The following is a 27,432-nucleotide window of genomic DNA, read 5'->3' as shown; positions in this document are numbered from 1 at the left end:
AAGAAAGAAAAAAGAAAAAGAAAAAAGATATAGATACCTTCGCATGCAAAGTTTTTCTCAGACATAAACAACACTTAGCATAGTTTATTAAGGTCATTTCTTAATTCTCGCTCGGACTCTCGTCCTGACAATAAATAACAATAACTTACTTTTGTTCTCTCGAGAAGTTCAAACAATTTGTCCTCCATCCGTAAAGATAAAATAGTTTACATGTGACTTTTATACATTGTCTTCGGAGATCATGCGCATTAAGACAAACGTGGCTCTGTTGTCTCATTGAATTAGGGAAATGTCATCAGGTGTTGATAAAACTACGTAAGGAATACTGGTAAAGACATTATTGTTATTTGTTATGTTGTTGACAGTGGGTCAACTTGTTCATATTCCTCGGGAAGATATCGGATCCGTGTGGGTTCCTGCCTTTAGGGCTGAAGTAAACGCGTGTGGAGAGTCCCTGCTTCTTGGCTCCGTGTGGTTGGTTTTTTTTTGTTTTTTGTTTTTTTTTGTTTTGTTTTGTTTTTGTTTTTTTGACACACTTGTGCGTTCCGAGTTTTAATCCACTGTGTTGCTGTATGTTGTTTTCCGTGGTTCCGTCGTGTTCCTCAGGTGGAGATGGTGAGGTGCTCTGTGTTCATGCAGATCGGGGTGGGGTTCAGCATGCTGGGGTGGACAGAGGTCACTGGACTCCATCACGTTTCCACAGGACTGGACACCATGCTGTTGGGGGTGTCGGGTAACTGCGATGACAGCGAAGTCACATCACTGCCCGAGGAGGTGCCCAGAGAACCCGACTCAGAGAAGGACACCTTTACAGAGTGAGGAAAACGGGGATTTAGCATATCTATATCTATACACAAAAAATATTGTAATTATGAATTTATTTAGAGAAAAGTCTATTGCCATTGACGGTGCCATTTAAGAAATTAAATAAATAAATGTCGGTGGCACCTATATATATATATATATATATATATATATATATATATATATATATATATATATATATATATATACACACACACACACACACACACACACACACACACACACACACACACACACACACACACTATTGCTCCAAGAATCATTTAGTGGAACAAAAGAAAATGGTTATAGATTCATGCACCAAAACGCTCTTTAAGAAATTAAAAACATTATTCGAAGCATCCTTTCCTGATCCCTTGTTTAAAATTAAATATCTATATTTGGATATGCATAATAAGGCAGTGTGGTTCAAACATCCTACACCAAACCAGATGCTTCATAAATATGCATAAATATAAACATGAGACCCAAAGTGTAGTGCAATAAAAAATCGGCTCTACAAATAGGCTACAGTCCAATATCGTATAGGCCTATCGCTCCATTCATTTAGTAGATAATTATACAGTTGGGAGCAAAGGTTTGCACAGCCTTGGGACAAAATGAAGAACACTATACCATTATAGCAATTTATATCTAGATATTTTGTGAGTTTTTGTTGATGTTCCTTCCCTATCACAAGTCAATCTAACAACAACAGCAAAATGGTTTTAGATATTAACAGTGAAAATATTTTTTGAAAAGTGTGCATTTCCTTTCCTGATTGTGATATAAATATTCTCTAAAAACATGTCTACCCTTTTTCTTTAGAACTGCCTCCAACCTCTTTCATATCCTCCGAGCAGCGTTTGGATCCTCTCAGTTGTAATATTCACCCCTTTCGTCTTCTTGACACATCTGTTCTAACTCTGCCAGATTGATAGATTAGCCCATTCTTTTTGGATAAATCTGTTAGAACTTTGCCAGATGTCATATACCATACACTGCCAGGTCTGGAGACCAAGAGGGTCCATGACAAAGCTTCTTGCTTTTGATTCTTTGCCAAATACCTAACTGTTTTCTTTTTCCTGTTTATTTGTCCTTATGTTTTGGGTTGGTGTCTTGTTTCAGGATAGACCCAGATTATATTTACCTTTTTTATTTACCTTTTTTCTTTTAACTTCCTTCACTTATCAATTCTATTTATTTGCGGGTAAACTGTAACATAGAAATGGAGGCATACACAAAGCGGTGTAACCTGGCCTGGGAATTGGGGGCTGCAGCCTTGAGGATTTTTTTCTTTAGCCTCGAATAATTCTCCACTTGGAGCGGTTTGTCACTACGTAACTGAACTTCAGTAAAAGATGACGGCGTGTTGTAATTTTATATCTTCAGTGAACGGAGGCGAGGCCAATCAGACAGGGTTTACAGGAAAAGACGTGGAAACACTCGTGTCTTATTGCCTGACAGCTCTCACTTCTGCCTAAGGCTAGCTCACAGTCAGTTTGAGGAAAAATGGATATAGAGTACGCCTTTTTTTAACTAAATGGGCTGAAACTGAAACACTAACATCCTCTCATGCTGAGCAGGAAAATAAGGTGTGTAAATGACTTATACGTGAATATGATGGAATAATGACAGATACTGTACTCTGCATGGCACTGTAGCAGCTAAACCCATACACTGATAGCTTAGTTGTGCCTCCCCTTGATTAGTGACACCAAACTAGTCTAGTCTCGTCTTAGATAGAACTTTTATATTTTATAGGTTCTGCAAATAGTGATAACACCCGAGGCAGCTTTTATGATAAATCCAACTTTTTGTCCAATTTTCACATTTTTTAAGCAATTAGCCCTTACAAACAAAAAAACAAATGCATGCAAACAGTCTATTTAGAAATACATTTGATAAAGTTTTTTGATGTAGAAGAATCTGGGCTCAGTCCTGGATGATTAACAGTGCAGCTAACGCCCCCGGGCCTATATTTTCCCTTTTTTCACCTAGAGACACTGGGGAACGCAAATTTCACTCAGCTGTAACCATTTTAAATGTTTCTTTTATCTGAGATGTAGATAGCATAATGAGTGTGGAGTAGAGGTGATTCTTTATACCAGCTGCTGGAAGGCGGGCTGCTCCAGGTCGCTCTGTAGCGCGAACTCGCTCAGCGCTTTCCATGGAGGCTGGTAAGTCTGCACTTCTACAGGATTCCCCTGCACCGTGTTGTCATGCCGGATGGGACTACCTGCCACTAGAGGTGTCCCTGTTAGACCCTGGAGATTCTGTGGGTGGCAGAAGAAACAGGAATTTATATATATATATATATATATATATATATATATATATATATATATATATATATATATATATATATATATATATATATATATATATGCATGCTTTTTGCAGTCATTGTGCAGCACAACTACGCAAGATGCAAAGATGCATTATTATTATTATTATTATTATTATTATTATTATTATTATTATTGCACTTAAGTCTTTTCGTGCGCAAAACATTTTGTGCTGAAGGAACAAAAAGGCGAGAGCAAAGCAGACTTTTGAAAGACTTTAGACTCTTACGGTTTTGTCGCTGTGCTGTTGCTGCTGGAGTTGCTTCATGAGCATGGACCTCTTCTTGTCCTTGCAGCGTTTGTTCTGGAACCAGACGCGGATAACTCGCGGACTGAGGCCCGTCATCTCCACCAGCTGCTCCTTCATGAGCGCGTCGGGCCGCGGGTTGGCGTTGTAGCATGTGCGCAGTGTGTGCAGCTGCTTCTCGTTGAGCACAGTGCGCACACGGGTCGTCTTCTCCGACTGCTTGTGGACGTGGTTGCGGTGTGGGGGCTGCCGCACAGGTACCGGCTCTGCCAACAAACAAACCGCAATACAGTCTCGACTTTAGGAAATGTCATTATCCACATAATAACATACTCGGGACGCTGCGCATATCTGTGCGCCAAAATATGCAAACACATAAATCAAGGCAATACTTAAAAAAAAAAAAAGTGCTTTGGGTCGAGTATAAAAATAGTTGACCATCAACATTTGTGCAAAAGCGCAGTGCAACAACTCATGTGAGAAATTAAAAAGATGATTATATAAATTATCTCTGAGTGACACACCATCTCAACCTAAAAATCAGCAAAATACAAGAACAACATTCATAACAGATTCACCGTTTCGTTTCCAAATGCACCAGTAACCTCAATAAATAGAATTTTTTATGTCCACTATTTAATCTTCTGTTTAATCCTTACAGCTATGCAAAATTTGTTTAGTCTACTTAAAAAGATCAACATGGCAGAAGTGCATGCCAGAAGCTTTTTTCTTGCCTTTACTGAACAATAGCAAGAACAATAACAACAACAACAACAACAATAACAACAAAAACCCGCATATTTTGCATATTGATATTGATAAATCTTTTCTCTTGGTTTGTTTTTCTTGGTTTTAATGCATTTTAAGAAATTTATTAGCAGCATACAATTAAATCATTTTAAATGCTGCAATCTTGTCATTATTTGAGTAAATCCTTTGAGTAAATGTGTTGTTTGTATGTATTACAGTATTTAATAAAAAAAAATTCAAGTCAATACTCAGCAGTCTAAACATTATTAGATATAAAATAATGACAATAGCATTACATAAATAAGAATTAAATCAGCCTAGATGTACATATATGTAGCCTACATACTAGATGTAAAATATATACATGTATATATTTTTTAAAAATACCTATTATTATTATTATTATTATTATTATTATTATTATTATTATTATTATTATTATTATGTTTTAATAGTAATGTCTGAAGTATGAGTTCATGTGCTCACCGGCCATGTGCAGAGCTCTGGTGGAGTGTGTGTTGCCCGGGCTGATAGGTGGACTCCCCGACGCGGCGCGCTCCAGCAGCAGCCCGTGATCAGTCCGGCACAGCAGCTCCTCTTCCCGCAGAGAGAACTCATCTCCCGGCAGGAGGTGTCTGCTGCACACCGAGCACCTGAAACACTCCATGTGGTAAACGTTCTCCCGAGCACGCATTACCAAGTCACTGCTGCAGAAGCCCACGTTGCATTTTGCACATTTAATACCGAATAACCTGAAAAAGACAAAATAAACAATGAGCTAGGTCTCAAATTCCCAAGTGAACAACTGTAATTTTATTGCAGTATGATGATGATGATGATAATAATAATAATAATAATACTCATTAAAATAATAATAATAATAATAATAATAGCATTTTTAAATCATTAGACTACAACACCACATTTTATAATACAATTTTTAAACAAAAAAACAAACACCTAAATGTATATAAATTATTAGCCACATAATCCTCTAAAAAAATCATTTATTCTGACATTATAGTAGAACAAACTACAAGTTCCACTGCAAACGACAACTTCAGAAATACGGCCTTAAATATCCTACAAAATAAGCCTGAGACGCATAGATTCACAATTAGCCAGAAAAAAACAACATTGCATTGCAACACTATGCATATTATGTCTGCATATGTTTGCAAATTTTAGCTTTCCCATCCATACGTTTATTCCTAAATTCCTCGTCTGCAAATTGTGGAAAGCAGAGGGACGTCTACCTTACGTAGTCTCTTTTGCAGTAGGTCTTGCCGTCCCGGACGAAGCAAGTACACGTCTCATCCAGGTACTGACTGCACTCTGCGCACTTCAGACACGCCGCGTGCCACTCCAGGTCCGGGGAGACCCGCAGGATATACTGGTCATGGATCTGACTTCCGCAGCCCACACACATGGCGATCCCGGACTTCTCTGTGTGCAAACGCGCGAATTAAAGCCATAACCTGCACCCAACTCCAGTGCCACATATCCTACTCAACGATCAATTCATGTCTGTCTTCATGCATTCTGCATCGCAAAGCGTTTTAGTTCACAAGTCCATGCATGCCACCCGAACAACATATTTTCCCCCATTTATTTAATCACGGTTGCCATTTCATTACACTAGTTGATGATGCTGTCTCACACCTTCAAGAACGAAAGCAAAAAAAGGGACCGTAGAGTAACCTAATATTTCCTGTTTTAGACCTATACAAAATATCGAACAATACTGGTACAACTTTAACATTAGAAGCACATGCCCTTAATGAGCTTTATTTCCACAACCGCAAGTCAGAGTATGTGCAGAAAACAACTAGCAACCCTAGAATCGCTTTACAAAACAAACACGGCACTTACTTTTTGAATGATCCCCCATATCACCCAAGAAAGAAGAATGGAGTAGAATATCCAGCATAAAGGATGGTCAGCGCGCACTGCTATAGATGAGGGGACACAGTGGGAGTGGGCAGCGGCCCGAGCACACCGAGAACTTGTAGCCGATCCGCGAGCTGCGGCGGCCCACGCGTGCCGTGACGTCACACGCAAACTCGGACCGCGTTCCTAGAGGAGTGTGTGTGGTGGAGGAGGTCCGAGAGTGCGCGTGCTGTGTGTGCGTGTGTGTGGGTGTGTGTGGGTGTGTTTCACAAGGAGATCTGATGAAAAAACAATGTTTTCTAACATAACTGACTGATACAGGTTGTAAACATAACCTCTAACAGTACTTTATTATTGTTTGAGAATACCCTATGTCAAATGCGTAAAATTAGGCTATATATGCGTCTTCGATAGGCTGACTGACATTTAATAAATTAAAACACACCTTATTTATCTACCATATCTCCTATAAACCTAGACTGCCTCCAATTACTCTAAAATACGGAAATTGGGTTCTGTAATAACAATAAATAATAATTGACTATAATTAGATGGGCTGTTAACTGAAAATATTTTTTAAACAAAGGATCCACGTGATAATGAAATGAAAACGCACAGCATAGGCTATAGCTATTTGGAGTTATTTGAATATACATTTTCGAAAGAAAATAAAAATAGGTACAATTGATCAAAAAATCAATATTGCCCAATAATCCAATTATATGTTACAGGTGATCATGCTCTTTCTGCTCTCTATTGATCCTTTTGTAGTGCAAGATGAAGGAGCGACCAATAGGAAACGCAGTCATACAAGAGTGTTTTCATTTCCGATCTGCGTAACAGATGCGAAGCTTTAAATCTTGTTGCTGGGCGTTTTCATGAGAAGACGAAATCCTACAGGAAAGCAGCGGCAGAATGTTTGCTTTCTACACTTTGTGGCCCGACAGGAGGCTGTTTGCTCTATAGTGGAGAGCCTCCTACTGGAGTCACAAAACTATTACATACTGCAGAAGCACATCTTCATCTATCTACAGTCCACATGTCCAGTTTATTCTCATTATAACCAGCCAACCAAGTATTGAAAATAACGATTTCCTAGTAAACAATCATAAAATCTCAGTTATTTAATATCCTATAATGTATATTTAAGTAAAACAAGACAGTAAAAATAGTCAGATTATTTAAAGCTAGAAAAAAATGTCCAGTCCTTTTTAGGATATTTTGACGTATTCTTCTATTCACAACATTATAGAGCAATTTTCTAACTCTCCAGAGATGAACCTTTCTTCTCTGGCTTTTATTTATTTATTTATTTGTAGAAAACGTGTCAAAGTCTAACAACTACCACTGTTAATTATAGCTGCTTAAATCATTATTTCTATTGCTTTTAAATGTTTTTAAGTGCAGACCGTATGTTTTAAAATTATTTTAAAAGTACATTTTAAAGGAATTTGCAATTTACAAACTAGTATGCACCGAAACCAATTTGTAAATCATTACTTTTATTGTTTTTTTTTCATTAAAAATAAAACCCCAAACATTTTAAAGTACATTTCAAAAGCAATCTGGAATTTACAAACTGGTCTGCAACCAATTTGTGAACGGTCTGTGAACAAAGTTTATAGATTTATTTATACTGAATATTTGTTTAAGATGTTCACAGATTACCACGCGTGTACACCGCAAATCGGCTGCACATTTTACATAGCCTGCTCCTTTGACCCTGACCTTTAACATTGACCCTAACCAGTACTTACAAATAAATCCAATTAACTGAATGTAAACTAAGCAGGTCGTCCATGAGTGCCTTTTGCCTCTATATATGTTTTTTCTAGCTATAAGGAGGAAGCGTGAGGCATTAGACAACAACAGAGGCGCTGGACCAATTCTGCTGGATTTTCATTGCTATAATAACAAGAACAACAATAAAATAAACCAACCAACACACGGGCTAGATGTTTTTTTCCAGACGCTATGATGCACGAAAGTTTTTAATTTGTCTTGATCTGTAAAAGACGAGGAGGGGCATAGACCACAAGACGTCAAATTTACAAGAATAAATAGTCTAAAAATGACATTAAAATGAACAATCTACAACGGTCTAAATTAAAGCAGGCTGAACATATCTGTTTAGCGGTCTCACATTTAAAATATTAATAGCACGGTAGCCAATACAATTATAAAATTATAAGCATAGACATAAAAAAACTCCAAAAAGAATAGTGTATGATGAATAGTCTTAATTTAATCAATTTCAATGCAGTGGAAACGAGAAAAATAAAAACTGTACATCTCAATTTATTCTTACAGCTCTTTTTATTTCTTCTTTTGTCATGTTTGCAAGCAGATAATATATATATATATATATATATATATATATATATATATATATATATATATATATATTAACAAACAAAAAACACAAGGAACATGTTCATTTTTTATCATAGCCTAGGCTGTAACACAACCACACAGCTATGAACCAAGTATTTATAGGTGGGCGTTTCTCTAAAACGGAAGCGGTTATAGATCACGTGACGCTGCATGTAATCTCGCGAGACTTTCAGGTTAAACCTTGGTAGCAGTGTGAGGGAGAGTGACTTCTGCTGCTGCGGCTGTCGTCAACATGCTCAAAGCTATTACCAAGTCAAACCTCAGGACGCTGGTAAGATACATGTATATACCAGAGTTTTATGCTGCTTCCGATTCAGGAGCTCTTTATACGTTGTTGTTTACCGATTAGGCGTAAAATAAACGGTTGTGAAGGTGTTTTGAATAAGTGTTAGCATTGTCCGCTAACAGTTCTAGCTAATGAACAGCACACACTTGCACTTTATTTGGTGATGTGCGTGACACAGGCACGGTTAACAGAAATGGCATTTTCATTCCAACTAACTAGGTTAGTTTTCTAAAAAAAAGTTGTCATTTGTTAGATAGCAAACTGAGTAATGGGGCTGCATCGTTATCATGCTAACGCTAGCCAGTTAACTAGCATGTGACCTGTCACCTAGTTATTTAACCTCAGCGACACCGTGGGCGCGACGTGTGCTTTAGTTAGCTGAATGCAGACGTTTCTCTAAAATATAAGCAAATTTAAATATTACTTACTTCCATGCATTGGGAAGAGTTCACAGCTGTGGTTAAAACTAGCAGCCGGCTTATTAGTTAGCTAGATAGCTGTTAGCGACATGTCAAGGTTATTAATGATGTATAATATAATTCCATTATTTATTATTATTATTATTATTTATATGATCACCATTCTAAGACCCAATGCTGACTCTGTATATTTTAATTGCCTGAACTGTATATTAGAATCTTTATTATTTCTAAATCCAATCCCCCGTCCCCTCCCAAAGAAAAACAAACCCTTTTCCCCATGTAACGAATATTGATCTGAGTATTGATCCGAGCTATCAGCCTACAATCTTAATCTTCAATCCTACTGTGGTTTGGATTGACCCAGTAACAGCAATGATGGCTATCTGATCACAGCTGTCACTCTGTCATTTATAGACTTGCTGCTAGAGCCATATCCATGCTACTTCACATTGCATTCACTTTCTTCTAGATCAGCGGTTCTCAACCTGGGGGGCGCAGAGAGATCGGAAGGGGGGCGCAGATTGTTGTCAAGAAATAATCAGACAGGGCATCATTTGGGACTCTGTGTATTTGATTGCTTTTCAAATAGAATGTGCATAAATGGAAAAACCCCGCGTTCCCTCTCTCTCTCTGTATTTTCTTGTTGCTGGGGGAGGCGGAGCTTGACCTATCTTTTACCTAACTGTCAGTACAGACCAGTGTTGCCAACATAGCGACTTTTCAGACCCCTTTAGTGACTTTTTTGCAAAAAAAAAAGCGCCTGGTGACAACTCTTGTGACTTTTTGGACAAACCAGTACAAAAGTACTGTCCTGCAAGTGCGAGGTCTTGCTTTCCCACTGCACTCACACCTCTCTCTGCATCTGCTCTGTTCAGTGAGTGTCTGAGAGGGAGATTTAACAGTGTCATGGATAACGAGACATGCCACGTGATAGGGGAGGCTTCTGTTCTACAGTTACAATGCTTTCTTTACACATTGTCCACAATATACATGCAATGCTGTAAACCGGTGTGACATCAAAGTAAAAATCCACCCTGAATGAATTGAATATCCATATTCATAATGAGTTGAGTTTTTGCTTTTCTTTTTGTTTTGTTAAAGTTTAAAGTTATTTAATTGAAATGCTGGTATACCCTCAATTTATTCCACTACCTGCTGATAGTGTTGTCAGTGAGAGCTCATCTCTGTCTAAAGAGACCAATGCAGCAGTGCTTTAGTCCTTTAGACTGTCCAGCTCTTTCACCCCCTCATTTGTATATTCTGCTCAAACAGATCAGATTCTAAAGCATAAATTTTGTAAGTCATCCTCGATCAGTGTCATCGTGCTGGTCATTGCATTCACCTCATGGATGACTAGCTGATCCGTGTCTCTGATGATGTAACTCTGTGTACTTGGATGGTCCTGCTGGAAGGTGAACCTCCGTCCAAATCAGACTGAACAGGTTTCCTCAATAATTGCCCTATATTTAGTGCCATCCATCTTTCCTTCAATCCTGAACAGTTTTCCACTCCCTGCCAGTGAAAAGCATCCCCACAGCATCATGCGGCCACCACAATGTTTCGCTGTGGGAATGGTGTTCTCTGTGTGATGGAAAGTGTTGGGTTTGTGCCACACATTGTGTTTCCCATGATGGGCAGTAAGTTCAGTTTTAGTTTCATCTGACCAGAGGTCCTTCTTCCACGTGTTTGGGAAGTCAGCCAAATGCTGTTCGGTGAACTCCAAACACATTTTATTTTTTAAAGCCATGCTCTTTGGCATGTAGGGCTGCAACTAATGAATATTTTGATAATCGATTAATCTGTCGATTATTTCTTTGCTTAATCAATTAATTGTATTAAAAGGCCAATTTTTATTTTCTGTAAAAATTTTTTTTAGCCCAGAGTTGTCCTTCAAACATTGAAAACTGACGGCTATGAAAAAGGTATTAAATGTATCTATGTGGGCTATGCTATACACTGTGCAAAAGACTTTAAAAAACAAACTAAACAAACAAAAAAAACCTTTATATTTTGAAAACAAAAAAACAACTGATTGTCCACAAGCTTTAAAGCAGAAGTTAAATCACTATATTAAAATGCTAAAGAAAAACAAAAGCACAAACTAAGTGTTAACTGGTAAGAGGTTGAATGTTCTGCAGTAACACACATTCACTCATTTGAACACAGTAACATTAAATTATTCTGCAAATGTATGACACTTCTTACATTTATATACAATTACATGTTCTAACCCCATTAGTTACTGCTCTCATAAACACAATTACTTTTGTTTCTAAATATAGCATCAAACAACATATTTGATGAAAATGAATATTTTGGTCAGAGTTATTGTGCTTCCTTTCTATTGTGCACTGTTTGATAGGCATGCATGCGTGGACACGCTCATTCAGTGAAGTTTAATGGAGACTCGCTGTCAGGATGAGTCTTTATGTGAAATGGAAACACTGGTGTGAATTTTTAACATTAAAAGATAAGGATATAAAGATAAAAATATAATTTCTGTGCTGAAGAAAACCTGTCTGGAACACATTAAACAATACACGCATGTGTTGCAGCATCTTACATGACAAGCCACGTTAATACACTTAGGAGTTTGTTTGAAGCGCTTAATATAAAACATTGTCATGTTTTGGATGACCTGGATCATGCATTTTCCTCACAGCAGCTCATTCTGTGACCCCTGCTGTTTCTCAGATGTGTTTTATTCTTAGAAATGCGTTTTGCACCATTGTGAAGTGACGTCACTGACTCGGTTCTACACAGCTTAAAGTCTGTCCTATGGACAGATATAATATCCTCTGTGCAGCCCCTTCAGTGTTTTCTTTGGTGTCTTTCTTGAATCTTTGCTTAATGCCCTCCTTGCCTGGTCTGTGAGTTTTGGTGGGTGGCCTTCTCTTGTCAGGTTCATAGTGGTGATATTCTTTCTGTTTTGTTATAACTAATTTAATGGTGCTCCATGGTATTTTGAAAGTTTGGGATATTTTTTATAATCCAACATCGAGCTGTACTTCTCCACAACTTTGTCTCTGACCTGTTTGGAGAGCGCCTTGGTCTTCATGTTGCTCAGGGGTCTTTCAGAGCAGGTGTATTTATACTGATGTCATGTGACAGATCATGTGACACTTTGATTGCACACTGGGGGACTAATTATGTGACTTCAGATGTTATTTAGTGGTTTCATAGCAAACCCCAGTATGTATAAAATTTGTGGACCATTTGTTTAATGTTGTATTGTTATAATGTTAATGTTGTAATGTTATATTTTCTTCCCACAGTCAGGCCTGATCCAGAGGTTTCAGAGCACCCTGGTAGTTGCAGAGCACAACAATGACACCCTGACGCCTATCACTCTCAGTGCTATCACAGCAGCCAGCAAACTTGGTGGGGAGGTGTCCTGTCTCATTGCTGGAACAGACTGTGCTAAGGTACATGGACACTCTGATCCAGTTATAATTTGATTATCACCAATTAAACTTCTGCTTTCAAATGTTGAAATGTGTTTGTGTGCAGGTGGCAGAGCAACTTTCACAGGTTGAAGGAGTGAAAAAGGTTCTGGTTGCCCAGCATGATGTCTACAAAGGGATGTTACCAGGTAAAGGAAGGATCAAGGAAAAGCCATTTTATTGGCTTTAGACGGCAGTCAGTGATAGTCAGAACTAGAACTGTTTTTTTCTAATATTTGGTGAATTTCACTTCACACAGCTTCTGCCTTGCACTGAATCAAGTCTGGGTTCTGAGTTTCCAAACTGTTAGCTTCAGTTAATGCCTGCCAAAATAATTGACAATAACATTAAAGAGAGATAAATACATTGGAGTCTTCTTCCACCTAGACAGAAGTGGTACACGTTTGCATGTAGTTCTGGTTTTATCTCACAAGTGTGTTTCCCTTGATGGTTTAGTAATTCATTCATTCATTCATCTTCAGTAACCACTTTATACTGGTTGGGATCGGGTTCCCATCCCGGGAACACTGGGACACCAGTCAATCGCACTATGTACCACTCTTTTACACACTTTATTCACACATAGGAGTAATTTACGCCAGGCATGTTTTTGTGAGGACCCTCATGCAAACACAAGAAGAACTTGCACAGAAACTCCACACAGATAATAAACCAAGCTCAGGATTGAACCGTGGACCCTGGGGCTATGAGGCAGCTTCACTACCCACTACACCACTGTGATACAGCTACAGTGAGGGAAAAAAGTATTTGATCCCCTGCTGATTTTGTACGTTTGCCCACTGACAAAGAAATGATCAGTCTATAATTTTAATGGTAGTTGTATTTGAACAGTGAGAGACAGAATAACAACAAAAAAATTTTAAAAAACGCATGTCAAAAATGTTATAAATTAATTTACATTTTAATGAGGGAAAAAAGTATTTGACCCCCTCTCGATCAGAAAGATTTCTGGCTCCCAGGTGTCTTTTATACAGGTAACGAGCTGAGATTAGGAGCACACTCTTAAAGGGAGTGCTCCTAATATCAGTTTGTTACCTGTATAAAAGACACCTGTCCACAGAAGCAATCAATCAATCAGATTCCAAACTCTCCACCATGGCCAAGACCAAAGAGCTCTCCAAGGATGTCAGGGACAAGACTGTAGACCTACACAAGTCTGGAATGGGCTACAAGCAATTGCCAAGCAGCTTGGTGAGAAGGGGACAACAGTTGGTGCGATTATTCGCAAATGGAAGAAGCACAAAAGAACTGTCAATCTCCCTCGGCCTGGGGCTCCACGCAAGATCTCACCTCGTGGAGTTGCATTGATCATGAGAACAGTGAGGAATCAGCCCAGAACTACACGGGAGGATCTTGTCAATGATCTCAAGGCAGCTGGGACCATAGTCACCAAGAAAACAATTGGTAACACACTACGCCGTGAAGGACTGAAATCCTGCAGCGCGCGCAAGGTCCGCTGCTCAAGAAAGCACATATACATGCCCGTCTGAAGTTTGCCAATGAACATCTGAATGATTCAGAGGTCAACTGGGAGAAAATGTTGTGGTCAGATGAGACCAAAATGGAGCTCTTTGGCATCAACTCAACTCGCCGTGTTTGGAGGAGGAGGAATGCTGCCTATGACCCCTGGAACACCATCCCCACCGTCAAACATGGAGGTGGAAACATTATGCTTTGGGGGTGTTTCTCTGCTAAGGGGACAGGACAACTTCACCGCATCAACGGGATGATGGACAGGGCCATGTACCGTCAAATCTTGGGTGAAAACCTCCTTCCCTCAGACAGGGCATTGAAAATGGGTCGTGGATGGATATTCCAGCATGACAATGACCCAAAACACACGGCCAAGGCAACAAAGGAGTGGCTCAAGAAGAAGCACATTAAGGTCCTGGAGTGACCTAGGCAGTCTCCAGACCTAAATCTCATAGAAAATCTGTGGAGAGAGCTGAAGGTTCAAGTTGCCAAACGTCAGCCTCGAAACCTTAATGATTTGGAGAAGATCTGCAAAGAGGAGTGGGACAGAATCCCTCCTGAGATGTGTGCAAACCTGGTGGCCAACTACAAGAAACGTCTGACCTCTGTGATTGCCAACAAGGGTTTTTAAACCAAGTACTAAGTCATGTTTTGCAGAGGGGTCAAATACTTATTTCCCTCATTAAAATGCAAATCAATTTATAACATTTTTGACGTGCGTTTTTCTGGATTTTTTTGTTGTTATTCTGTCTCTCACTGTTCAAATACAACTACCATTAAAATTATAGACTGATCATTTCTTTGTCAGTGGGCAAACGTACAAAATCAGCAGGGGATCAAATACTTTTTTCCCTCACTGTATGAGCTACAGTACTAAACCATCAGGGTACAGAATCGTCAGAATAAAGCAGTTCCATCATTTCCCCCCATAAATAATGGTAATCAGACTGTTAAGAGTTTGACGATTTGTGGGTTGTTATAGGATTCAAAGTAAAATGTGGCTTGTTTCCTCTTTTGTCCGCCATAGAGGAGTTGACGCCTCTCATCTTGGCAAGCCAGAAACAGTTCAATTTTACACACATCTGTGCCGGAGCATCTGCGTTTGGAAAGGTAAATAACATTTATTAGTTTTTATTGTACAGTAAAAATGGCAGCATAAAGTTCACTGGAGTAACATTTGCTTCCCTTGGAAATATGAACTTATATTAAAAACATGAATGTATAAGCTTAAGTATAGCATGAAACCTTGTAGGATGTGGTGTTCTTAACCAATGCGCTGGTGTCAGAGTGTTTTAATAAAGAAAATCATTTCATACCCTTTATCCATTTAGTTACAGTTTTTTTTCCCTTTCTTTTTCTGTTTTCCCTCTTTATGTGCTATCTCTTCAGTCAAGTAGGTTATAATATTCTGTATGTAACATTTGCTTTGATCTGTTGTAAATTATTCTCAATGGGTTTATTGTGGAGTATAAATGGGATATGAATCATGTCTGACACTCCATAGTTAATGTTGTGCTGGACTTTATCCTTTCTGAATTGTTTGAGAAGTCTGAAGTAAGTGAAGTGAAGCCCAGCCCACCATTATATGCACAGCGATTTGTCATTCTGCAGCCAAACTGTCAGCCGGCAGATCTAATGGTATTTAAATTCAATTGTAATACATTTAACAGTATCTTGTGTAGTGTAACCCCAGACCAAATAGATATATTAGTCTCAGATTCCTCACTGGCTAGATGTATTTCATATGATGGATTTTTTAAGTGGTGGATTTGGTTTCATTATGTCACTATATGAAACACTTGAGGTACCACTATGTGATATTTTTCACATCTAGACTTTTTTCCCCTCTCAGACAGGATGTTTGTGTTCAGTCTGAGGTTCAAGATCATGGACGTTTTCACACATCGCAAAGACTGAACCTGTATTTTTGCTCCATTATAGAGCTTAAGTTTTTATAAAGATGGAATCTTTATTAAAAAAAAAAAAGTACTGCACCCATATACAGGAGACTAGCCCGTACATTTAATTCAGGGTTCATTTTTGCAGTAACCTACAGTCACCATTCAGTGTTATGTTCTTGAAGTAGAAACCTTGCCTGCTGGTGGATCGATTGATAGACAAGTCATGCTAAATACAGTGCCTTGCAGAAGTATTCACCCCCTGAACCTTTTCACATTTTGTAGTGTTGCTATCTGGAAGTGAATTGGACTTTGTTGTTTTACCATTTGATTTACACATGTTTGAAGGTGCAAAATATTTTTAGTATTTTGACACAAGTATTTGGTTCCATACAGCTTGTTTCCCAGTCCCTGCTGATGGAAAAGTATCCGCATAACATGGTGCTATCACCATCATGCTCCACTGTTATGATGGTGTTATCAGGGTCATGAGCTGTATTGTGTTTCCACCAAACATTGTGCTTTGTGCCAAAGCCAAAAAAGTTAGTGTGGTCTCATCAAGCAAGAGAACCTCTCTAACATGCCTGTTGTCAAAGACAAACTCAGAAATGGTATTTTATATGCCTATTTTTAAATAATGGCTTTTTTTTCTTGCCACTCTTCCATAATGCCCAGCTTTGTTGGTGTCTGAGCTGTGGTTGTCCTCTGAACAGCTTCTCCACCTGAGATGTGGAGCACTCCAGCTCCTTCAGAGTTACCCTTGGCCCCTTGGATGCATGTCTGACTAATGCCCACCTTTACCCTGTATCGAACTGTGGTGGATGGCCTCCTGTATGTCATTGTGCCATATTCTTTCCTTTTTTTTTTTTTTTTTTTTTCAACAGTGGTTTTATTGGTGCCCTGTGGAATGCTGAAAGTTTGGGATTTTAAAAAACTCTCCAAAAAACCCCTGATTGATGCTTTTCCAGAGAAGTCGTGAAGTTGTTTTGATAGGTCTTTGGTCTTCATGATGCTGTTTATTTAGGCATGTTCTCTATAAATAAAAAAATAAAAAAAACCTCTGGGGCCTTGCAGAAAGAGGTTTATTTATACAGATCAATATAACAAAAAATCAACACCATGTAGATTCTTTTTCATTGTTTGCTTACTAGACAGTCAGTATTGTATAAGTGAAATGGTAATATTTCTGTAACATATCATCTAATGTTGCCTTCTTTAACATCCATCACCATCAGTCTGGAATGCTTTAACGTGTAAAGCGCAACGACTTGTACTTGGCAAATTATTAAATATTTTAAAATTGAGTTCTCAGTGGAACATGTAGATCATTGCATCTTAAAAATGGAAAGCTGAAATTCAGCCAGTGCTGGGGGGGACACGTAGAGATGCAAAACTCACACTTAAACCCAAGTACTCTTCCCGGACCCCCAGCACCCCCCCCCCCCCCCCCAACAAAAATGTATTTTAGTTTTTTTTTTGTTCTTTATTATACATTTTTTTTTTTATTGGACTACATGTTTCAAAACATGATGTAGATATAGCTCGAGTGTAAATTACACCTTAGTATCTTTCGCAGAATCTTCTTCCCAGAGTGGCTTCCAAGCTGGATGTTGCTCCAATCTCCGACATCATTGAGATCAAATCCCCTGACACTTTTGTGAGGACAATTTATGCAGGTAACTGTGAAGTGTATCCTTCTGTAATAATCTGAATTAACTACTATGTGTAATGTGTATTGAATGTATTCCAATTCACATCATGTTTCTCTTGTCCTTCTCACAAGAGCATTCCTGTGCTTGTTTATATGATTTACTACTTTTGGATGAATATGCAACCAATGACTCACTCCCATGTATTAAATCAGGTTTTCACTGAAAAATCAGTATTTTTTTTTTAAATAGTTTTTTGGTGCCCTTTTGACCAGTGTTTCAGTAATTATGTCCTAAAAGTCTCTTATGAAATCAGCCTGCATAAGAGAGTGCAATAAATGCTCTCTTTAACCACTTTATCTTTTGCCAAATATATATATGTACTTCATTTCTGCAATCTACTCGTAACATTTTTCACACAGGGCTTCTGCTTTGTACCATAAATTATTTTTAAATGGCCATTCACTGAATGTGAACCTGATCTACAATACTACACAGTTCACCCAAATTTTCCATCAGTGCTCTTTCATAGGAATGTTCAAACAGGATAAACGGATGAAAAATGGATAATTAGCTAGAGGCGCTGAAGTTCTGTTAAAGCATTTAGACCATTGAACAGTGCAGTGCTACATTTACACATGGCTGTTTGTATCTGCTGAACCAATATAAATCAGTCTTTGCCATTTGGAGCAAATGTATTTGTCATCTGTGAGACTTGCCTGTTTTAAAAACTCTGCTCATTGTCATTTGCATTCTCTGAAGTAGTTTCAGAAAAACCTTATACGACAATGTAAAACTCCAATCTCTGTATTGTGTTTGCCTTAGGAAATGCTCTTAGCACTGTCAAGTGCAATGAAAAAGTCAAGGTCTTCACAGTAAGAGGGACTTCTTTCGAACCTGCTAAACAGGGCGGAAGTGCGACATCAGAACAAGGTACTTGGCCTAGTCTGTGTTCTGTGCATCAGGGGCTCAGAATTCCATAGTAATTTTGAATCAACGATCCAAAGCTTTTGTCCTCCATGTGGAGTGTAAGTAGGATTTAAATGAGTGTGCTGAAAACAACTTTCATTACAAACTACGGAATGTTAAGAGATTATTTTGTTGTAGTGTCTTCTGCTACTCCCGTTGGGATATCTGAGTGGCTGGAGCAGAACCTGACCAAGAATGACAGGCCGGAGCTCACTAGTGCCAAGATTGTTGTGTCTGGAGGTAAGAGACTGCTCATAAGAACAACTATATTTTAGTAGGAGACTACTAATGTGCAGTGAGATGAGTGCGTTTCATTTGGACCTAATCCATTCAATTCGAAATGAAAGTGCGTGTCATGATGCTGAATATTACTCATAATTTTTGAGTGTGGTCAATCAATAGGTTGAAAAGCAAGCCAGTATTGATTTGACACGAGTCCTAATCTTGTCAATAATGTTATGCTATATGGCTGTCTGCCTTCTGTCTCTCCTAACAGGCAGAGGTCTGAAGAGTGCTGAAAACTTCAAGCTGCTTTATGACCTGGCTGACAAGTTAAATGCTGCTGGTAAGTAGGGTAATATTTTCCCTCACTAACGACAAGGTTCATGATGTCACTGAAAATGATTATTATCTCTTAAGTGAGGTTTATTATTATTTTTTTTTAAACTAGTTTTTAAGTGTTCCTTGGGCATAAACTGAATATTCTATACTTTTATTTCACAAGTTGGTGCCTCCAGAGCTGCAGTAGATGCTGGATATGTCCCCAATGACATGCAGGTTGGACAGACAGGAAAGATTGTAGCTCCTGTAAGTAACACTGTTATTTGCAAATGAACTTGACTGCTATTTCCAAAAGACTCTGAATGCTCATACATACTGTTTATAAACACGACAGATAATTCACCCAAACTCCATCAGAAGGCATTATTCTTCATATCCACCATACTGTCTGAAGTATTTGATAGATTGCTCGAACTTTCAAGCCAACAGTCTTTTTTCTAGTCAGATAAAGATGGATTCTTGGTGCTCTTTAAAAAGGTTAATTTTCCATTATCTGGTTCAAGTGGGACCTCCCAACTGTCATTATCCACACATTTGAGCGGCATGGAGCTTCCGTAATGTAGTTAATGGCACATTCAGGCTCCTAAATGATTTACCAGAGCCATTAGTGGAGCAGACTGCTGTAAATGTCTGCCCTCGGCTCAAATCGGGTAACCCAGTTTCAAACCCAGCTCACCAAATGTTTTGACAAGCTTGTCGGATGCTCCATGGCATTTGCGTATTTGTAATCATTCTGAAGGAACGCTAAAGAGATTTTAGTACTCAGACTAGGGGTTGTACATCTATCGATTTTAACTAGTGGACCAGTAATTAAAAATAATAAAAAAATGTATTTGACTAGTCATCTTTTCCATGGTTAACTGGTTCAATGATTTTTAGACTTTTTTGTTCATGCAGCAAAAAATTGTAGTGCAGCGTAAAATTGAAGTCAAACTGCACTTCAATTAACAGCCATATACAGGGTACAAATAATTTTTTCCACCATGTTCAACTCCAGCTTCAGTGTCTGAAAATGAGCCCTCGTTGAGCTAGCATATGCTGATCTGACTCTAAACTAATTGAATGAGATCAGATAGTGATGTGCAAACCCACAGCTCCAAAAGAGCTCTTTCACACAACACTGGTCAGTACGGAATTCACCCTGCTACAGTGCAATGATTTTATTTACATTTTAATTCACTTTAAATGACGAAAAAAAAATAAAATAGTGGATGAGGACTTCCTTTCCTTTGGGGGCAGCCACTAGTCGGATTACACATGCACACATGTCTTGCACACAGTACTACATTTCATACAAAGTGATATTAAAGTGTTAACTTTAATTTAATTAAAGCAAAAGAAAATAAAAAAAAGATAATTTCCCAGCTTAGTATATATAAACATGGCTTTATCTAGTCTGAAAAATCTTCACACTAACAAAACTGTTTACTTTTTTACTTACTGTTTTAAAAACTTGTCCACAGCTTCCCACCGAGGTTACTCTGGAATCTATTAGTACTGGACATAGTAGTGCTTACTATTAATATTTTTCCATAACTCGTTGTTTTTACTCCAATCGCATTCGTTTGTGTTCTTATGAACTGGTGTCATGTTTCTGTTACACAAATTGTGGTATTATGACCAGTAAGCACTTATCTAATCTTGTTCCATTGCATACAAGCTTCAGGTTCTTTGGCTGTGCATTTCTGATTTAAGAGTCAAACTTTTCTTTCAGACTCCTCCATGATTGTGTCTCAGTATGGTCTGGAGCAAAATACTGTATTGGACTGGCCTTGTTCGAGTTAGATGTGGCCTGGCTTTTAGGACTGAGGCTGCCTGTGTGTTCACAAATTGATGCTGTGTTCCTAGGAAAGCATGGCAGTCACATTAAACAGCACTAAAATATTCATAGGGCAGTGCATTAAGCTGAGAGCTTGTCCCTAGAGGCAAGGGGTGGTGAAAGAGGGGAAAGGAATGGTGGGGGCTCCTTCATGCTACACCCCTTTCAGAGTCTGCTTTTTAGGGATTACTTGGGAAGGCTGTTCTGGCTCTAGAAATGTTCAGGCGGGGTGGCTAGGTATTTCACTGATGTGCCAGATCGTGTACAGTATGATCGTGTGGTTGCCCAAGGCCTGTGCTAACCACCTTTCTAACCACTACATCTTTTCGATGAAATATTTTATTTTTATTCTAAAAATGACATTTATTATAATTTACCAATTTATTCAGCACGGTGTAGTAGGCCTGGAGTTGCTGCATGCAGTTTCTCATTTATTTAAGGGCTAGTTGCAGGCAGCAGTCACATTTATTATTCTGCATTTGAGCAGCACATTTGTACCTGCCATATTGGTGCCTGAGGCAGGAACTGATTAGGGAAGAGCTCAGTCGGGCCTTGAAAGCTTATTAAATGAGTTATTCTGTTCTAAAGCGATTCATTACTGTCAGGTTAATGAATAGAGATAAAGAGAGAACCATAATTCGGTTTGATAGATTAATTGGGGAAATGTTTAGGTTAATAGCAGTTAAATTGAAAATAGTCACTATTTTAACACGAATCAGTGACACCTGCTTAGTTGAAGATAAATGAGTAATATTGCAGATGATATTTGCACCATAATATTCTACTCGATATTCATAATGCAGTATGCCAATACCATTTATATTTTAACTTGAAATGCGTACTGGTTTTAATAAGAAGCTGTACAATAAGTTCTCTATAATAAGTTTGTGTGTGCATGCTGGGTGCAGGACTGTGGTGTAATTTTGTACTCTATTGCTCTGTGCACAGGAGCTGTACATTGCGGTTGGAATTTCTGGAGCTATTCAGCATCTTGCTGGAATGAAGGACAGTAAGGTAGGATAATTCACCACCACAATGATTTGCATATTAATATATTAATTAACTGTTTTTAGAAGCAGTTAATACTGAAGATTGTACTAGTCTGTTGCCCTGTAGCAGGCACTTCTGAATCTTCCAGTGTGTGTCCCAAGTCTTCCTTCTATTGAACTTGACGGTGTGTTCAACTGGAGAGTGATTTTCTTAATGTGATCTGGAGGAGCTTTTTACCTGCATGTATTATTTACATGCTTTTTCTGCCTGATCTGTGTCTTGGCAGTGCAGCTCTTTGTGACAGTGCTTCAGTATCTAGCAGACCATCTACATCTTCTCCATCTGACTCACCTGCTTCATTTTCAGATAACTAACTGTGTAAATTATAATCGCTTATACCACAGCACTGCTCAATTACAATTGGTCAGAAAGTATTGATTCATTTTCTATAACACGGACTGTAGTTTAAAATGGATTAAAAACGTGGGTAATTGTATGTTCAAGTTTTCTGAGGAGGTGTTTATTTAGCTATTTATTAGCTATCTATAGTGTCAGCACTTTGTTACAGTCATAGGTAAAGCTGTAACTTTACATTTTCTGGCACCGGAAAATCTTTGGGACTTTGTGGTTTGTGGTCTTATTAAGTTCAAGGAAGGGAAATAGTGTATTATTAATAAAATAACTACTATACCTGCTATAGCATAAGTGATGACTTCTTTCACTGATGTTCCACAACCTTAAATGAAACTATAAATTATTAAAAGAAGTATGACGTGTTGTTCTTTAAGTAATTATTAAAAAAAAAAAAAAAACAACCCTTATATTTGCCAAATTGCTATGGTATAAGAGGGATAAAACTTGCTTTGGGGCTTGCTATTCTTAGAAAATGATCAACTTCTCACACAATCAAAGTTTCACATCACTGTTGTTGATTTTCACTCCCTGGAAATCTGGCAATTTGTGAATTTCATATTTTTATTTAAGAGTTTAATTTCTAAGTCCTCTTTTGTTTGCCTGTGGAGTCGAATTGAAGAAAATCAGCAAAAATCCAGCCAGCACTGCTGTATTGTCTGAAACCTGTTTTGTTGTTTTACAGACTATCGTTGCCATCAACAAGGATCCTGAGGCCCCCATCTTCCAGGTTGCCGATTTCGGCTTGGTTGCTGACTTATTCAAGGTAAACATGTCTCGGTGACTAGGAAAGAAAAGCAACATCACACACAGTACTATGGTTTGGTGAGAAATTTCATTAAATAAAATCATTAAAGTCACACATTTTAGGGCTGTTGAACATGTAATCAGACTCCTGGGTATTTGCTGATCCAATGTGAGGCCCTGGTGGTTTCTGTAGTGCCAAGTTTACCTTCTCAGTTCCAGTCAGAGGACTGAGAAATGCAGAAATACTGGAGAAATGAAAGCCCCAGTTTTCCCTGATAAATTTTGCAGCATGCATTATTCCAGCTAATGGAAATGTGCTTCTGCTGAATTATTGACTTGCATTAATCAGAAGAGTCTGGTCTTGAACTGGGGCCTGCACATTAACGTTAGGGAGCGGCAGACAAAACATGCATCTCTCCCTCCTTCGCAGCAGAAAAGTAATTGATAGTTACTACAAGTGTTTGGGGTGTAGACTTTCACCTTTATTTTCAGTGCCCTTGTGCCAGTGCTTTACATGGCCCATTGGCTTCTGTGGTATTACAGTGGCATACAAAGTGCAGGAGGCAGAGGGTTGCCACACACAACAGCAAGCGCCTGTAATCTTCCTGTGTTGGCCCTGTCATTCATGTTTTATTTAGGCTGTGTAGTGCTTGCCATGTGTGTGTGCAAACTCTGTGGAAGTGACTGGTAATGATAGACCGAGAAGTTGCTTACCGATCAGTTTACACCTGATCACTCCTCAGATAACTGATTTAATATAGATAGGCTTTCGCCTCTTCCTTAAACTGAAAAGGGATCTAGGGGATATATTCAGGTGACAATATTCTTTTATAGCTGCTTTGCATAGCCTCTATTTTCAAGTAATAGGATGGTATTTTGCTGATAAGCTTTTTAAGAAAATTGGCTGTATAGCAGACTAACGTGTTCTCTTTGTGATCTAGCACTTTGCATAAGTTTTCACCTCCTTACTTCTGTGATTTAAAAAAAATAAATAAATAAAAAAATCCAAAAATATTTTAGTATCTTCAAAGTAGACCCCTTTTTGCCTAGAATTTCCATAAATGTATTCTTGGTATTTTCTCAACCGATTTCCTGAGAAATTCCCCTGAGATGCATTTTAAACAGTATTAAAGTAGTTCTCACCTACGCTGGACTCTTAATGGCTGCTTTTCGGAATATTTCGCTCTGAGTCATCCATTTTTTTTTTTTGGTAAATAAAATGTTAGTTTTCAAATGAAAGAAATGAATGCACAATTATATTTTTGTCTACAACACCGATTTTATACATTTAATCATACACCTTCAGATCAAAAGCTTTTAAAGATCATGAGAAACATTTCAGTCAAGTTTCTCCAAACTTTTGACCGGTAGTGTGCACAAAATATCAATCTAGTCTGCAGAATTATGTACAAATTAAAATGTTTTAATTTGTGACTGCATAAGGTTGTGTAGGTTAATCTGAATTTGTTACAGTGATGACAATCTTGAAAGACTTTTTAAAAAAAAAATAATTTTTTTTTTATAGGCTGTCCCTGAGATGATCGACATGCTGAAGAAGTGAAATTCATTACTCGGCTTCTAGCTGGGACATACTCCTGAGCCTTGTGTGTAACTGAGCCGGACACTTGCCTTATGAATGAGCTAGGAAATGTCACTCCTCCTGCATTCTTCCCTCCTGATGCACACCTCAGACCTTTCTTTATTTATGTAACGTTTTCAGGAGTCTACATTTCATGCTACTGTATCTAATAACATCATAATGTGGTCAGTATATTAATGATGTCCGATCTAATTTGCCAATAGCATTATGTTTTGGCCTTTGGCTCAGTGTGTAACATCTATACACACACACTTGCCATCTATGTCAAGTAATAAATATCAACTCTCATCAGTCCATTTTTAGTTTGATTTTTATTTAAAGGCCGCTTCATGAAAGAAAAACGTGATACATAATTTTAAAGCAGGTTTCAATTGCTTTCATTAATGGACATGCTCTTTCATTTCAGTGCACTTAGACAAAGTAAGCTAATTTCACATTTAGTTGTCTGGTCTGGACTTACAGTTTGTAATAAATCATTTAAATAAAAAAATCTGTTTTGCAAAACAGTTAGTCACAGTCTTCTCTTCTTTTCCCTTTTTACATTTCCAGAATAGCTGTAATATTTATATACTCCACATGACCACGCTTAAACAAATGCAGAAAACCACCAGATTCAATGAATTTACCAACTTTTATTTGCTTTACAATTTCTCCCATTATCAGTTATATAAAATGCCTTAATCAACAATACAGGATTAGTCAGCCTCAATCAAAAAGCAGAAATTTTATTCTCAAAGGCTCATGCTATAAGGATGGGGTTAATGTTAGGGCTTAAGACAACATTCTTACCCATCATTCCTCATAAAAACCTACTAAAATTATATTCCTGAATTTTTTTTTCCCCCCCCATCAAATTAAATCTAAGCAGGTTTTTAAAAATACTTGAGTTGCGTGCTTTGTTCCAGTCATAGAATTTTGAATACAAACGTTAGCATCAGTAAGAAAGGCGAAGGTAAGAAATTTGGCTGAGTAACACAGCTCGACACATTTGAACACAGATCAAATGTAACCCTGCAGCAGTCGGATCAGTAGGCCTGTACTGTACATTGTGTTATTATTCATATAAATAAAACGAATAAAAACAGTTACCTCGTTGACCCATCACCTAAACCAAACCCTGAAATAAGAGCACAAAGAATCACAAGTATTCCCGCCTCATTTCTATACTACGTGCCTGTCTGAAAGCTCGAGTGCATTTGTATCCCATTGCTGGTTTCAGACGGTCACCGAACACGGACGAACGTTGAAGTAGGAAATTCCTGATGAATGTTCCAGTGATGGCTCCCAAAGTGCCTCTCCCTGGGCTCTGGAAGGTTGTGCAATTTTGGCAGGAGGGACACACACACACACTGTTTAAGTGTTTTGCTGAGTTCAATAGAAAGGGGAGGACATGTGCCAACAATTCCTCACCATGAAGTTGGGAAACCCCTCTGGAGAAGGCAACTGAGAGCAAAGTCCTTTAGTGTGTCGCTCAGTGTGCACTTCTAGAGAGCAAGAAGCCTGGGAGTCAGCGTGAACAGTGCTGGCTGAGAGAGAGAGAGAGAGAGAGAGAGAGAGAGAGAGAGAGGACGGGGGAGGGAAGCTGCTTCAGCTGGTGATGGTGGCCATGCCGGTGCACTCCATACCCTACGTATCCGGCATGTGAGTCATCGGAGCATCTGCAGGCCCCATGAGTCTGTACTTCTCGTCTAGCAATGGCTCATTTCCCTGCAGGTGGATCAACGGCTTGGTTTGGAACACAGCCAGACTCTCTTGGTTCCTCTTATTGTAAATTTTGACCCTGTGCTCCAGCTCGGGGCTGGCCTTAGCTGAGCCAGCTGGACTGGGGAGCTTCAGGTTAAGGGGGTTCACTCTGCCCTTCTGGGCCAGACACGAGTCTTCAGACAGGGATGAGAGAAGCTCCTGGACCACAGCGCTGGGGTTGTGCCCTCCTCCCTGTGTGCCCAGCGTCAGTGGGCTGCAGTAAGGCGGTGGGCAGCAGTGCTGGGCGCTGTAGTCAGAGGTGGAGGCCTCACGTACGGTGGAGCTGCACTCGCTACTGGAGGCCAATGTATGGCTGCTGACGCTGTGCTGACGTGCCGAGAAGCTGCAGCTGGAGCGGGACACTGTGCTGCTGGGAGCCTCACTCACTGAGCTGCCTGGTCCTTCAGTGCTCACCAGAGATGGAGGCAACTGGCATGGGTTAGTGGGCAAGTGCACATCTATGGCTGCAGTCGTTATAATGCGTGCACCTGGCTCTGGAATCCCAATATCTGCAACAAAAACAAGAGTTTAAGCTTTATGGCTGAATATATCCCTGGGGGAAAATGGATTTTTCCAAATGTCATAACGGGGAATGAAGTCTGAGCACTGGAAAGCTAAGGACCTTGCTCAAGGTGCCAAAAGTGTAAGTTCTGGAATTAGCAGTAACAATGTTTCTGGGCACTAGCAGACGGATAACTGGTTGAATCTAGAATCAAAAAGGGTTCTTCAGTTTGTCTGACAGTACAACAAAGTGTTTCTGTCACAAAGGGTTCTAAGTAGAACTACTTTAGAAAACTATAAAAACCTTAGCCATCCACAGAAATCTGTCCATCCACAGAGTGGTGCTGTACTATCACAACCCTCTGACCATATTTACGTCACATTTCATTTTGACTAACCCCCCTCCCCTCCCCCAGCCCCATCCTTTATATCACAACAGCTACACCATATGGCCTAAAGTACAGAC

General features: G+C 38.9%; 3 protein-coding genes across 7 annotated transcripts in view; 1 reads left to right on the top strand and 2 right to left on the bottom strand.

Moving 5' to 3' along the window:
• isl2a (ISL LIM homeobox 2a) overlaps nucleotides 1–6,219 on the bottom strand; it is a 24,824-nt gene extending 18,605 nt beyond the window's left edge. Inside the window, exons 1-6 of one of the 3 annotated variants that reach the window (XR_001814669.3) lie at nucleotides 6,022–6,219; nucleotides 5,406–5,595; nucleotides 4,636–4,901; nucleotides 3,382–3,665; nucleotides 2,913–3,080; nucleotides 150–806 (exon numbers count right to left, since the gene is read on the bottom strand). Coding sequence is in view for 2 of the 3 variants with exons in the window: in XM_017486047.3 (XP_017341536.1) it covers nucleotides 690–806; nucleotides 2,913–3,080; nucleotides 3,382–3,665; nucleotides 4,636–4,901; nucleotides 5,406–5,595; nucleotides 6,022–6,079 (1,083 nt within the window). In the remaining variant the exon portion in view is untranslated. Of the gene's footprint in view, nucleotides 1–64; nucleotides 807–2,912; nucleotides 3,081–3,381; nucleotides 3,666–4,635; nucleotides 4,902–5,405; nucleotides 5,596–6,021 lie in introns of those variants that run through there. The other 2 variants (XM_017486047.3, XM_017486048.3) reach the window with 2 other exon arrangements.
• A 2,409-nt stretch (nucleotides 6,220–8,628) lies between these two features.
• On the top strand, nucleotides 8,629–25,010 carry etfa (electron transfer flavoprotein subunit alpha). Its single transcript, NM_001200769.1, is given in 12 exon segments — nucleotides 8,629–8,704; nucleotides 12,417–12,566; nucleotides 12,652–12,733; nucleotides 15,106–15,188; nucleotides 17,553–17,652; nucleotides 18,451–18,558; nucleotides 18,733–18,834; nucleotides 19,091–19,159; nucleotides 19,319–19,401; nucleotides 21,923–21,988; nucleotides 23,061–23,141; nucleotides 24,648–25,010. Coding segments are annotated over 12 exon segments (999 nt in total). The 5' UTR covers nucleotides 8,629–8,665; the 3' UTR covers nucleotides 24,684–25,010.
• tmem266 (transmembrane protein 266) overlaps nucleotides 24,808–27,432 on the bottom strand; it is a 55,663-nt gene continuing 53,038 nt past the window's right edge. For all 3 annotated transcript variants that reach the window (XM_017485822.3, XM_047159845.2, XM_047159846.2), the window contains one exon: nucleotides 24,808–26,974. In XM_017485822.3, the coding sequence (XP_017341311.1) occupies nucleotides 26,349–26,974 (626 nt within the window). In that variant the 3' untranslated portion in view covers nucleotides 24,808–26,348. The remainder of the gene's footprint in view (nucleotides 26,975–27,432) is intronic.

The sequence above is a fragment of the Ictalurus punctatus genome, chromosome 14, assembly GCF_001660625.3.
Source record: "Ictalurus punctatus breed USDA103 chromosome 14, Coco_2.0, whole genome shotgun sequence".
Classification (NCBI taxonomy): Eukaryota; Metazoa; Chordata; class Actinopteri; order Siluriformes; family Ictaluridae; genus Ictalurus; species Ictalurus punctatus.
Note: the sequence above shows the minus strand (reverse complement) of the source record. Positions and strands in the feature narration are given on the sequence as shown.